General features: G+C 42.6%; 1 protein-coding gene across 1 annotated transcript; it reads right to left on the bottom strand.

Moving 5' to 3' along the window:
- Positions 1 to 3,750: 3,750 nt before the first annotated feature.
- gdf6a (growth differentiation factor 6a) lies at positions 3,751 to 11,054 on the bottom strand. The gene is made up of 2 exons (XM_085290872.1): positions 10,534 to 11,054; positions 3,751 to 6,444 (listed from the first exon to the last, which is right to left on the bottom strand). Exons 1-2 carry the CDS (start codon positions 10,892 to 10,894, stop codon positions 5,483 to 5,485), a joined length of 1,323 nt encoding a protein of 440 aa, XP_085146998.1. The 5' UTR covers positions 10,895 to 11,054; the 3' UTR covers positions 3,751 to 5,482.
- Positions 11,055 to 14,380: the final 3,326 nt, after the last annotated feature.

Here is a 14,380-nt window from a genome sequence, read left to right as displayed (position 1 = left end):
TGCCTGATCTTATGCAAGACCCGGCTCGGGCCTTGCATCTTCCACACCTCGTAATCAAGCGTAATTGAGGTTAACTGTACCACACGGTTGAAACGTTAGACAGGTAAGCCGCAACCTCTCATGATTAATGTAGTGTGTTAGTGTTCTGGGCTCTGACCTTTTGAGATAGGCCAGGCACCATTTTTAAGTGAAAGCTCTGCCTCTGCCGAGCTGTGGAGTTGTCCATCAAGTCCTCCTGCTACACCCCCTCCCTCCAAAGTCAGATTCATGTCTTGCTGCCTCATTGCCCCTGACCCATGTTTGTTTGCCTCTATGTCTTGTTTTACAATGCAGAACCAACACCTTTTTTGATACCACCCATTTTCAAATCATTTTTAAACCTATGTAGAGCAGTAAAAAAGTTAATCGACACTGAGTCGGTGTCAATCAGGACAGAAAGAATGGCACAGCTGGCACATCAGATTCTTTTCTAAGCCATAAACGGTTTTTCCAGCATAATCTGGGGTCACTTTGCTGATTAGTTCTTGTTTTTTCCTTAAAGGTTGCTACCACAAAACATAAACTTTAGACCTAACACATACTCGAGTGGCCCAAGCATGTAGGCCAGTGAAAGCTATGAGTCAGGCGCCCGCTGGTCAGTGACCTTCCCTCTGCTCTCGAGCCGCTGCACGGATGTAAACTGGCAGCGAGGTTACGTCCTTACCGTGCTCCCAAACATAAGCATTGTCACTGCGAACTGAGTAAATTTACTTTTCACTTGAGCTCATTCAGACACTCACACATGCGCTCTCGTAAAGACAAAAAGATGGACTCTGAGCACACAAGAAGACAAGCTGCCTTTATGCAGAGATCCACAGGAGAACCTAAAAGGTGCGCTTGTTAATCAAGGATGGCGAAGACCTGGGTCACCATCTGTAACATAGACCAGGGGCAGTGAATGGATGAGGAGGGGTGAAAGGGCACCCTCAGACATTCCTTTAGAAAATAAACAGAACACAAACTGGTTTCTCTGGACAGGTATTCAACGCAGATCCATCAGCCTGAGCTTTTGCTGTTTCTTGAAGGTTCTAAATGTGTTTTAATGTGACGCTACAAAGTAGACTTTCATGCTCGGGAAAACAATGCTCTATTGCTTGAAACATTTAAGTGGCATTCGACTGCAACTGCAATAAGATACACTTCCTTCATCCTCACATTTCAAAAGCCCAGTTGGGAGTGTGTTTAATGCAATTAGCAGGTTATCTGTGGTGAAGCGGAGGTGTCTGCTGTCTTCCTGTTACCGTATGGCCTGGCAGGAGGCAGGGATAGCTTTCTTTTGTACCTTGGAGGAACACAAGGCAGATGCCCTGTTAGAAGAGAGCAGCCCAGTCTCTTTTGTTACATCATAGCTGTTTAGGGTTTGGGGGTGTTTGTCCAGACTTTATTAAATTTCTCTGCTCAGACAATGTCTGCTAACCTGAGCAGTTTGGGTTGTCTTTTTGCAAAAAAAAAAAAAGAAGAAGAAAAGAAAAGAAAAGAAAAGAAAAGAAAAGAAAAGAAAAGAAAAGAAAAGAAAAGAAAAGAAAAGAAAAGAAAAGAAAAATTAAGAAAGAAGAAGAAGGAAACCTTACAAATACATTTTTACTTTTTTATGACTCACTGCAAAGACAAAAAAAAGTGACCTCTGGCATTAAAGCAGAGGCAAGTGCATTAAATGTTTAGGGGCCAGCCCCCGCCTTTGTGTTTGAGCCAGTGGTTCAATGAAAGGCAGCAGTAGGGGTCACTTCAGGCATCTGCTCCTCTCCTGCACCACTCATCTGCCCATCTGTGTGTGCCGTTGCCCTTCTGTCCACTCAGACACGCTCACAGATACACAGATACGTCTAGAGGCTCACACTCGCTGAATAATGTGGGGTAAGTCTGTGAGAGTCAATTTATTCTGCGTCTGTTTGAACCCAGAGAAGCACCACCTTGCACTGCCTTGGAAAGAAATGTCTGGCTTTATTATTGAAGGGACGACACTATCTGGGAAACCGGAAATGGAGGTCAAATAAATAAATTATATGTGAGGAAAGAAAACTGTTAAATAAATTGACTGTATTCTTACTGGAGTGTATCAGTAGCAGTTTAAAAGTCAGACCTCGGCCAAATCTAAGCATTCTCATCTGTGTTTTCATGTCTCCAGTGAGCAAGTCAAAGCACAGCATCTAAGCCTTCGCAGAGCATTTTCTAATGCTTCTTAATGCCGGTTTAATACGTTTCTGTACTCGCTTAGAGGTCCCTGCTGTCTGGACGATCAGTGTGATTTATGCCTTTCCTGTCGCTGCTGAGGGCATCACTGATAAGAGAGCCGTTAAGTATGAGGAGCATTTATGTCTCCAGAAGAGCCGAGACATTTTCTAAACTCTTGGAGACGCTCCCGGGCTTTCACTGAGTACAGCACCTTGTAGATCTTCACTTGGGCAGCCTTACAGTTCTCTCAAGAGGAGCCTCCATGCACAGATGTGGGGTGTCAAGACTATTTGTGTTATACATTCTCCACATTTCTGATGAAAAGGACCCCTCTCTTTGCCAGTTTTGGTTTGCTTAGACTAATGTATTAGGACCGAGTTTCAAATAAACACAACTCTGGTTTTGTGCTCTCTCGCTCTCTCTCTCTGTGCTCGGTGTGGATGAAGGGACAATAACGCAGTTGTGATGGAGAACTTTATAGGAACGTTCAACTTAAGAGTGAGGGATTGAAGCGGGGTAAACAAAGCATTCCTTTCCCTTTCATCGCCATTTAACTGTTCCCTTAAAATCCCGTCTCACCTCCAGGCCAGTGCCCACCAGACCGAGGGACTTGTCAAATAAATATAAATCAAACAGCAAAGGTTTACTGCACGAGTTAATACGCAATAGCTTAGAAATTTCAACTTGATTGAGCAACTTTACAGTTTCTCTAATCCACAATCAGCTGCAAAGTCTTCATCTCTGGTGCGGAAAAGAGTCCTGTGGTGGTGCACCATATATCTCACAGTAGCGCCCCGTTGATGGTTCTCCAGACATGTTTTGTGCATTTTATGTTCAATATAGGTATTTGTTGTGCCTGAAAATGAACAAATAACTGAAATGAATGAAATGATGAAATGTGGCCTGTTTGGGGTGGGGGGCATTTGGTTATACTCAGGGGAATGCTTGTTGTGTCAGTCATTTGCAGCGGCCGCTAAACACTTAGCATCCTCTGTTTCCGCGTAGCAAACATGTGGGGAGTGACATGATACTGTACAAGAGCCTGGACAACATATAACATTTCAAAGCAATTTCCTAATTGTTTCCAGGCCAAGGTCAATAGCACTCTATGGAAGCTATCCCTTCTTTCAAACTTTTTTATTTTCCTTCTTTTGCTTTCTTTTTTTTTCCTGTTTTCATCCACAGATTGGAAAACATTAAAGTATTAAGTAAACTTGACCCAGGCAGGACTAATTCATTGAGAAATAGCTGCATTCAGTGTCATATCAGCGACAGTCAAGTCAGTGGATTCCCCTCGCTGTGGATGGTCACCATGTGGGGCAATTCTGACACATCCAGTCAGTGCACACTTACATTTGTGGTCTGTGATGAGAACGTGTTCACTAAGACCAGATCTGACCTGCCAGGAAACGTGTATGTGGACCGGATGCACTTTGTACATCTCATTCAGGGAATAAAAGTAAAACTACTCAGAGAGACTCTAATGAAGTAGTATCAGGTGATTCTTTTTTTCTTCAGGTAATGAGAGGAAGGATTTTATTAAGATAAATATAGAATATAGATAGAATATTGCGAGAGTGGGAAAATGAATGAAAATGAAGGGTGGAAAATGCAAGGGATTAAGAATCAGTAATGCAAGCAATTTAGTGTATCAACAGATTAAAAAGACATCTTATTGCCTTCCCATAGCTTCCCCAGAAACTAATCCCCTGCAAAGTTCTTACTGGACTTAAAAACACATCAAATTAATGCAAAAGAATTTTTCTTAAAAGAATAGTTGGCATCAATCATCAGAAGGCCAGACTGGTGGGCTTTCTTTTGAATTTTATTTGTACAGTAATGGTGTGGAATATTAGCCAGTAATATATGTAAATAAATGATCTTATATATCATTGTAAAAGCTCTTTACACTCTAACTGAATGCACCTCCTATATGCAATTATGAGGTAGACATTAATAATGGTATTTTCCACCCTCTGCAAAATATCAATACACCTTAAATTACTCTTATCCACGTAAGAAATATATGATTATCATGAAAACTCTGTACATCACAAATAATAAAATAATTATAGAATAGAAATTATACCGATTTGAGTGCATTTTTGTACATTTACAAAGAAATGCCGTTTTCTCATTTCTTCATTCGTTGCACTTTGTAGAGTTCTTTTGGGGCGGGGGACTGTACAAGTATTTACAACTCAAACAAACAAAAAGAAAACGAACAGCAGTGCATTCAAAGCTAATGTGCATTTAAATAACGTCTCGTTTGCGAGTCCTTTTTCTTTTTCTTGTCTTTTTTTAATATTTTGTTTTTTCGTCATCAGAGAAGACGAATTCAGCTGACCACATGTCCTTGGCGCAGTCAGTTGTGGAAGTGCATTTTGTAAAGATGCCGACTTTTGAGCTTGAAATTACGCCTCAGTTATGTGTTCTTTCTTTCTTTTTTTCTTTCATTCACGCATTAAGTCTGATTTTGTGTCCTTTCTGTCCGTAAATGCGCCCTCTCCCAGCGCCTTTCAGATGGTCTCCAGTAAGGAAAAACAAGAAATCTCTTTGAAGGCATTGCCACCACCACCACCATCACGACCACCGTCTTATCACCTCTCCTCAGACCAGTCTGTGTTTGTGTTTGGTAGATTAGATCAACCCCTTCATTTTTTTTTTATTTGTTTTTTTTTACAACGGGCACTTGCTCGGGCCTGTAATGACTCCAGCTGGACAGTTACATTTGAGGCCTGGATGCACATACCCAAAAGAGTCCGGCCAGGCTGCCAGGATCACACGCTACAACAAAGCGCTGCTTAAAGGCAAAGCCCGCTGTCCTCGGCACGCACATGTGCGCAGTCGGACTTAATAGTTCCCCCCATCTCAATCAGAACGCCCTTCTCCTCGTGCCATGTGGACACATCGCACTTTTTGGGAAAAAAACAACAAGAAAAATCTATTTTATGATACTTGACGCCTAGTTGGGAAATATTGTGCTTAACACTTTAAGGCAGAGAGTGAAATTTAATGCGACTGAGTCTGAATAAATAAAAGATATGGCCTCGTGTGTGTGTGTGTGTGTGTGTGTGTGTGTGTGTGTGCGTGTGCGCGCGCGCGTGTGTGCGTGCGCGCGCATCCCTTTTGAATAAAAACAAGGCGCATCATGCGTCAAAACGCTTTGAGACCCATGAGGACTTTCTACCTTCAGCCTTGAACCCACTGAGAGTATCTTTAACAATCTTCTGTTGTTGTTTTTTGTTTTGTTTTTTCACAATAATGGCCGCTACCTGCACCCACACTGCTCCACCACCATATCCTCGTACTGTTTGTACACCACGTTATTGCCCGAGTCTATGTACAGGATGCTGATAGGGCTGAGTTTGGTGGGCACGCAGCAGCTGGGCGGGGTGCTGTTGGGGTCCATGGAGTTCATGAGCGTCTGTATGATGGCGTGGTTGGTCGGCTCCAGGTGCGACCTCAGGGGGAAGTCGCACACCCCCTCGCAGTGGTAAGCCTCGTAATCCAGGGGTGCAATGATCCAGTCGTCCCAGCCAAGCTCTTTGAAATTCACGTGCAGAGCCTTTTTGCTGCACCTGGATTTGGATTTCTTCCCGTGCCGCTTCCCGTGCCGGTTGCCCAGCGCCGTCCTCCTCCGCCGCCTGGGCCCTTCTCCTTTGGCCCCAGTCAGCGGAGATACCCCCTCCTCCTTTGCCACCTTCACTTCCTTCTCACTGACCGACCTCCGCGACTTGATCTGCTCCTTCATCTCGTTGAACAGGTTCTCCCTCTTCTTGGAGCGGGTGTAGGCCACCAAGATGGCCTTCTCCTGCTGGGACCGGCCGCTCCTGTCCAGCCCCAGCTGCCTCAGGTCGACCTCGGTGTCCGATTTGCCCAGTGTGACCCTTAGCTGGAGGCAAAGCTGGTTCTCCTGCTGATAGTGACGAGAGCGATGGGGGTGGTGATAATGATGCTGGCGCGCTTTAAACACTTCCCACACGTCCAGCACTTCCCAGCCGGCTTTCGTGGAATCCAGCAGGTCCAGGGACCTGGAGTCCAGCAGCTTGTCTGAGCGACAGGGGTAGAGCTGAATGTCGTAGAGGCCCGTCTTCTGCAGGGAAGTCTGCAAATCCCCGGGCGCTCTCCTAAATATCCTTAATTCCGCCCCGACCAGCTCCTCTTTTTCTGAAAGGGTTGAGACATCAAACAGATACTTTTGTCTTCGCAGAGGAGAGTGCAAAAGATCGTCTGCGGGGATAAAAGGAGAAAATAATTGCAGTCAGATTCACTTAGGGTGTACAGTGTTCAGAGGGAGGACGGGAGGGGTGAGAGGAAGGAGGGGGTCGGGGGGTGGGGGGCTCACATTCTCCCACAGAGGCCTTCTCTCTCTTTCTTGTTGTTCAAATGTCCACCCTGGACCTGACTGAAACAAACTGCAGCTGACAAGTCCCCAGTCTGGAGGGGAATTGAAAAAAGAAAACAACTCATACCATTATATGGAACTTAAAACAATTGTTTTTCTCGAAATGACGCCTTTTTAAAACTTTTATAGGGCTAAAGGCGGGATGAAGGTTAAGCTCACAGAGTTTATTTGAAAGCTTCCTTATATAAAATTTGCGGTTTCTTAATTTAATTTCCTGCAAAACGTGCACGTATTTTGAGATGAATTATAAATTCTGTCTTTTTTTTCCCACTTGATATCACATTTCTCCGAAAATCACGGGAATGACGTGAACACTTTTTATAAATATTTTTTTTTCGAACAAAACTCCAGAACAACCTGCCAATATTTGCATTCCGTGCCACTTTTAATCAAAGCCAGTGTATTTTCGCAAAAATACCCACGCTTTCGTTCAACATGCTGACAGACCGATCATTAATTTCCACTTCTCTGGCTGAGCAGAAGAAGCCTGAAACTATTATTTCCCTAAAAGTCTGAGAAGCAGCCAGAGCACCAGAAAAAAATGTATTTAGTTTTCTCTTCTTTTTTCTTTTTTGGAGGAGGGGGAGAGAGATTTATTGCTGAGTCTTGTTTGTAAGAAACCCCCCCCCCCCCCCCCAAAAAAAAAACAAAAAAAAACAAGGGGCTTTGTGATGCGAAGGGTCCTCAGCGCTGCCAGACACTAACGGACCAAGCGACATACTGTACACTCAGCTGAACAATACACAATTAATGCATTATTCCCCACTGGAGACCCAGGAGGTCAACAAATATTTCATCAAGGCGAAGCAATGAGACTGGAATTTAACACCGAGACAGGCTGCATGAGAAGGTGTTAGCACGTATTCAATTTCTCATTTAATGGAAACATTTTATTTAATTTTGTGTGTGTGTGTGTGTGTGTGTGTGTGTGTGTGTGTGTGTGTGTGTGTGTGTGTGTGTGTGTGTGTGTGTGTGTGTGTGTGTGTTGAAAGGGGGAAAAACTGCATCTATGGCGAATTTTTTCGCCCTCCCCGGTGCTTTTTACTGTTTTCGAATTTTACCCCAAAGGAGCTTCAACAGTTTCAGTAAAACACAAAAAAGTAATTTAAAAAAAAAGACGAAAAAATGAATTTAGATTTAATATATGAAATGTTAAAGTTTTATTATACAAATATCTCAACATGTTTCAACTGTTTGTGATTTACTGCGCACTTTTTTAGTCAAATCAGTATTTTATCGTGATTCTTTTTATTATTATTATTCATTCATATTATTAAAGTGACTTGGCTAGATCGAAAAGCCCTCGTGGTCTGATTTGTAAAAGTTACTCCATAGAGATATTTAAATGCGGTTGTCAGTTTCCCCTGTGATCTCAGCCGAGTCAGACAGTAAAAGCAGATTGAAACCTTGTGCTCCTTTCAGTGACTTTGCACGTCTGGTTTGCATTACTTTTTTTTATAAGACCTCAAACAAATCGAATACAAGTTCACCAAATAATTAACAGTTCTCAATTCCCATATTCCTCATTAAAGTACTTTCCCTCTTATATTTAATCTCATCCCTGCCAACGACAACATCCCCCTTAAAACGGGAAGGGGACTGTCAGTGACTGACTGCAGGAATTATTTTGTTATTTTTGTAGACAGTTAAAAAAGAAAGTTACAAACTTTTCTTCATTTGAGTATTATACACAAAGCCAATTTTTTCCATTATGCGTAACACGCTTGACGGCGGATAATTGGGGGAGAGTGCGGTAGATTTTATTGCGTGGTTAAAGCCTGCATCCTGTGCACTTTTTTGTGACCTTGTTGGTTGTATCTGAGCAAATGCAAACCATGTTTTTGTCATCTATGCCTGTTTAGAGAGAGAGGGGGATAGAGAGAGGGGGGATAGAGAAAGAGAGCGAGAGAGAGAGGCCAGGCTGCACCATCTGCGCTTTAATGAGTTACCCCAAGTGCCAAAAGTAATTTTCAGAATCGGGTTATTCTTTTCTGATCTTGCCTTTTCTGACCTCCAGGAAACACCGCCTGGTTAATAAGCAAATTTCATCTACCTAAAAAAAATGTAAAAAGTGTGAAAGCAAAAGAAGCTACAGGTCTTTTTAAAAAAAAAAAGCTATCTCTGCACGCATGAGTCATGCGCAAAAGTTACTACTTTCCGCGTCAAAAAGCCTTCCCCCGTGTTTCCTGATGGAGGTGATTCAAATAGGGAAATGTCCCAGCTGAGGTTCATTGTGCAGGTTAATTCAGTGCAACACTTTAGGGATGCTGGGAGGAATCCCAGAAGTAACCGAAGGTACTTGAGCTGAAAGAACGGAAAGAAAAATAATTTTCCGTAATTAAAGTGGCGGTGGCAAAAAAAAGAATACAAACCACTTCACAGCGACGAAACTTCCCTTTCGATTTTTTCCTGTCTCGTCATTTTTTTGGTGATGTGCCCATTGTGGCCGAGTTGGGTCATTATGGGAGAATAGACAGTGTTTGATATGTTATGACATGAACACTCAATTAGATCACCGAGTTCAAATACTCCAGTCAGCCGTTCGATGCCAAGCAGCTCTCAGAGGGTCCAGCTCGGGGTCACAGCTAGTGACACATCACATCAAAATCACAGGAGAGAGTGAGGCGTTTTTCCTATCAAACCAGCTCACACTGCAAGAAATGGCTGCACGGACGAGCAAAACAAATTTACAATCACCCCAACAAAGTCTCTCTCTTTTTTTGATTTTTTCTGTCTTAAAAAGAACACGAGCGTGAGAGAACCGCTTTTATTTTCATTGCGCATTTTTGGTTGCTTTCTATGAACTTGAAATACATCTATTTAAAAATCAATTTTCTTGACAAGCGAAGAAAAACATTTGATTATTAGTTAAATCATTTCAATTGCGCATCATTGGGGCTGATATGCTTCCACGGAACAGCTCAGGATGGACATTTTTTGCAGCGCGCAGTCTGCGTCCTGGAGCCGAGGCTCGGAGTGTTTCAGACAGGAGGGGACGCAAACAAAGATAGCTTTTATTTCTCCCTCAAAGATTAACTCGGCGTATGTCCCCTTGTGTGTGTTGGATGTGTTAGTGTTTATCAGATTGTGTTTGTTCTCGCGGGCCGGTCAAATCACTTGGTTACACACGTTAACTGAGCCAAACACCTGCTTCTCACACCGACCCGCTTCTTCCCCCGGCCCTCCCAGCCCCTCTTTGTCAGAACAAGTTGGTCAAACTGGGCACCATGAAGGCAACAGATTCCACGCTTTAATATATGTGGGACTGGGGTGCTTGCGTTTGAAACTCGGATAATTATTTAAGGATTCTTGGGTAAAAGAACCGAACACGAAACTCACAGCAAGTGTTTTAAGTTGGGGGGGGGCAAAAGTTCTCTGTGTTCACGTGGAGGTTGGGAGCGGGGATAGCTTTTGCTACAGCCTGCATTGACAGTGATTTACAGCTTTCATCTAGAGAGCGCCTCAATTAGTGTTTTACTGTCGTGTTGCCCAGAGGTTAATTTAAGTGTAATATAATACTCGAAAGAAAAGTTATATGTTTCAGTCAACCGTGGGGAAAACACATCCAAAAATAAATAAATAAATAACCACGAAAATCAGCGCAGTGTTCAGGAGCAATGAATAAACCTGCAACTTTCAAATCTTTGCTTTTGTTCAGCACATTTTTTAAGAATCTCACTGGATACTGTGTGCGTAAAAGTCCGCCTGCACGGTGCTTTAAAGTGTGCGTAAAAGCAGCTTGTTCTTCACTCGTTATGCGTTACTGTCATTTCTTAGCAACATTTTAACAACCTCTACAAGGAGAATATTAAACCCGTCTGAAGGTGGGTGGGGGAGTGGGGGGGGGGGGGGGGACTGTGCCACAAAATTATGCAAGACTGAGCTGATGGAGACAGCAGCTGAAAGAAACCAACCTGTTCCTCTGTCCACAAAACTTGTTATGGTGTTGGCAGATTTAGAAGAGCGGAAAAAGCTGGCGTTTAGTCCGAGTTTCTCTGCAGCAGAGTATGTCCTGTATATGGAGAGCATGTACTCATGCGGAACAATAGCGTCCTTTAGATCTTCTTTGTGGTGTCCCGCGACAGGATGAGAGGACGCGAAGATGTCTTTTAGGAATTTGGAAGAGCTTTGTCCATCCTGGTGTGGGATCCTGGCACCCCTGTTCCTCCTCGGCGCAGAGGGAGAGATGATAGCAGCAGACTGGAAACACGGTATATTCCCAAGGAAAACAAGGAGGAGGCCCAGATATATCGTAATGACTCGAAATGCGTCCATGGCTGGAACATTCACCGGGAGATGTTAATAAACTCAATTTTTTCCCTCCCCCGCGCAGTGAAGTTAAATTCGAGGAGCTGCGTGAGCCAGAGATGGTGTGCGCTTCAGGGTCTGAGAGCAGCTAACTTTTGCGCTCTCCGGCCGCACCAGAAGAAGTGCGTTTTTCGCTCTGGACTCCACACAAGAGCGGAGACTGTTGGGCCGAAAAGAAACACGCCCACATGGTGGCTCAGTGCAGGGCTTCCCAAACAATTTTATGTCACAGACGTACTATAAAGCGTGCATGCTAGAGGACAGAGTGAAAGGGGGAAATAACAGTGTGGGAAGGTTTGGAATGTTTTTTGATTTACCAGTGAGTAAAATGCGTGCACGTGATAAATCTGATTTACTGTGAATGGCAAAAACTCGAGTTGTAACATTTTTGACATTTCTGTCTGTAGCTTGGAGCTCTTTTAAGGTAGTGGATTCAAAATGTAACGCAAAGTATTTACACGTCTCTGCTATTAAATAGTGCAGCTATTTTCTCTGCAGCACAATTACTCATTGCATGGTATGGTCTCAAACACAGAGAGTGAAATGTTACAATTAACCCCATAGTCTGGGGGTGAAATGTAACGCAATGAAATAAGGGTACTGACAAAATCTTAAAATGTAATCTTTTTTATTCAACACCTGAATGCGCTTAGATCTAGTTATGTAGCTATGTGTGTGTGTGACAGAATGCAGAAATCTAGCGTTTGAACATATACCAACCCCTAAAAAAAAGACAAATTATGGAATTTTCAACAACTGAAAATTTGATTAATTGTGGTTGGTCTTTCTTGAGTTTGGCCTCATTGGCTCAGTGGGCATTGTAACCTACAACTCTTGCACCAACCTTTGAACATAACAATGAAGCTGAATTACCGTTTTCATGGCTTACCTTGGTGTGGTTTGCAAAGTGCTTCAGAGAGATGAAGAAGTCTGTTTCTTGGACCCATCCTGATTTATTTCCACTACCAGTACTTCCTACTGGCCCATCTCTGACAAAGTGTTCTGCATAACGTATGCGTGGGAACACAAACATCGGAGGAATTGTGTTGCCAATGGCATTAACCGCATATACAAAGGTGACCAGTGAACCTCTCTGCTGATGTCATTACCCCAACTTGTTTAATATAAGTTAAAGTAATAGTGTGGTAAGTTGTAAAATCTGCATTATTGTTACAACTAACCCAGACTGTTGCTGTTACAACTGACCCAGACTCCTATAGCCATGAACTAGCTAACATTACAGCCAACGGCTAAAACATTAGCACTAAAGACCTACACAGAATATATCCCCATAGACATACAAATAACATAATTTAAGTTTGATGAGTTTAACTGCAAAGCAGACAATGCTATTAGAAATTGAAATAAACTTGCTTTTTGGCATACAAATTACTTTTTTTCTTCTTAAATTGTCCGTGTTTGCCAAAATGTGCTAATTTTTCACATGTGATAGAAGAACTGAATTGGGCATGTACAGGATGAGTCACATCATTTGAAACTTAGCCCTGACTGGAGAAATTGAAAGTGTTACAACTGACCGACGTTACAACTATCCCCGGTCTCCCCTATCTAATTTTGTGGATGAAATTATATGAGACATTTCACTGTTTCCTCTTATTAGCCTGTGTTTTTTCACTGGCAAGTTTGAAAAATTAAGCGTAGGCCTTGTCAAATTTGAGAAACACTGGAAGGGACTAACAGCCCTCCTTATCGGTAAGTCTGACAGCGTGAAAGCTTCCAAGGACGATGACGTTAGATTAGAGTTTAAGCGCAGATACGCTGAAGACACAAACGAAGTGATCGTAAAGTTGCGACATTTTTTAAAGAAATCTTTAAAGATTATTCATATTTTACAAAAAATATACCAAATGTAGGGAAAACTAACTTTCAGGATAAATATCATTTGATGATTTCTTTCTTTTTCCGTTTTTACTTTAATGACTGAGTAGGCGTAGGTTTTCAGAGGCAGAAATGTCATTAAATAACCAGAGCCGAAAAGGTTCCTGGGTTTAAATGTAACTCAGTGGTGTGAACATTGTAAAGTTAAAACGCTCAGCCTCGGCGTAGAGCCCTTCAAATGATTTCGTCGAGACTCTGCTGACCTCCAATGGCCTCTAGCGTACATTACAAGAGGGAGGGAAGACGTTTCCCACGTCCGCGAACAGAACAGAGACCAACGTGGGAGCAGCTAAGGGTTAAAATGTAATTGGTGTTGAAACTTTTATTCGTGATTAGCTTTCACTCAAACCTAGCCACTTGTTTTAAAGCAGAGCAGACTGTGAGACAGAGTTTGGTGATGGAGGGGATTTTTTTTCCTACTCTGGTCAGTAAGAGTAGATATCCTTACTGTGGTCATCTCGGGTGCGCAGTTCTTGTCATGAGCAGCTGCTTTTCAAGATTTTTGTTGGCAAGAGGCAACTATCAGAAAAAAGCAGTTGTCCTCAAAGGAACTTTTAGCAGACAGTGAGAGGACTGCATCATGGTCCAGTTAAAATAAACAAGGATTATTTTGAACTGTGAATCATGCAAAGCTACTCTAGTAGAGTCTGGGAACAAAAATATGTCAGTGGAGATGAGCACAATTGCCCCCCTTTAAAGAGATCATTCCAGATATTTGTGTAAATGTATTTACAACACATAAGGTCAGAAGCATCATAGTTTTGATTCAGATTTTGCATTGAGTTTCCCAGGCCTTATCTTGTCTGTCTCTTTGCATTAGTAGCAAACAGAAGAAAATTATCATAATGGCGAAAGACTCCAGTGTTATCCCAAACATCAGAATCAGACAGCTAATGATGATCAGAACAAATAAACTTATCAACAAAGGAAGGAGATGTGTGTTTGGTTAATGATTTCTCTGTTGTAACAATGCTTCTTAGCAAACAGTTCTACACTGTTGGAAAACCTGTTTATTTCCTTAAATGGTGCCACATTTGTAAGTACAATGAATTTGTGGGTTTTGTCCGTTAAAAACTTGACAAATCTTCTCTGTCATTGCTAAACAGCTTATTCTGTTGTTGACGACAATCAGGTGATTAGCATCTGATTAGCAACACCTGTGAGTATGGATCCTGCCACAGTATCAGTTGGTGTTTGTTCTGATAAGTGTTGGTTCTGAGCATATTATGTTTGATATGGTCTACACCATGGGGCAACTTCAAGCCAGTGTTTCACAAAACCAAGTTTCAGCATTTTCTGGTACCATCTTGAGACTGAAGGCCACGTTCCATTTAACAGGAGATGTCAGAGACAGACGGACCAGACGATCTGGAACAGACTGCACACAGTCAATCTCCAGGCTCATAGGCCTGCCAGGAGACCTGCCATGACTGTCCTTCACTGTTAGGTCCATTTGTGGTGGACCTTGTGAAACTTGAGCTTGTGGAGGAATGTTATGTTCAGTGATGAGTCCTAATTCTGTTTACAGCGGTTGGATAATCAGGTAGTATGGAG

The sequence above is a fragment of the Mchenga conophoros genome, linkage group LG11 (genome assembly GCF_057382185.1).
Source record: "Mchenga conophoros isolate Kocher_MC1m ecotype Shallow Benthic linkage group LG11, M_conophoros_male_GT1.1, whole genome shotgun sequence".
NCBI lineage: Eukaryota > Metazoa > Chordata > Actinopteri > Cichliformes > Cichlidae > Mchenga > Mchenga conophoros.
This window is presented reverse-complemented; position numbering and strand designations above follow the sequence as displayed.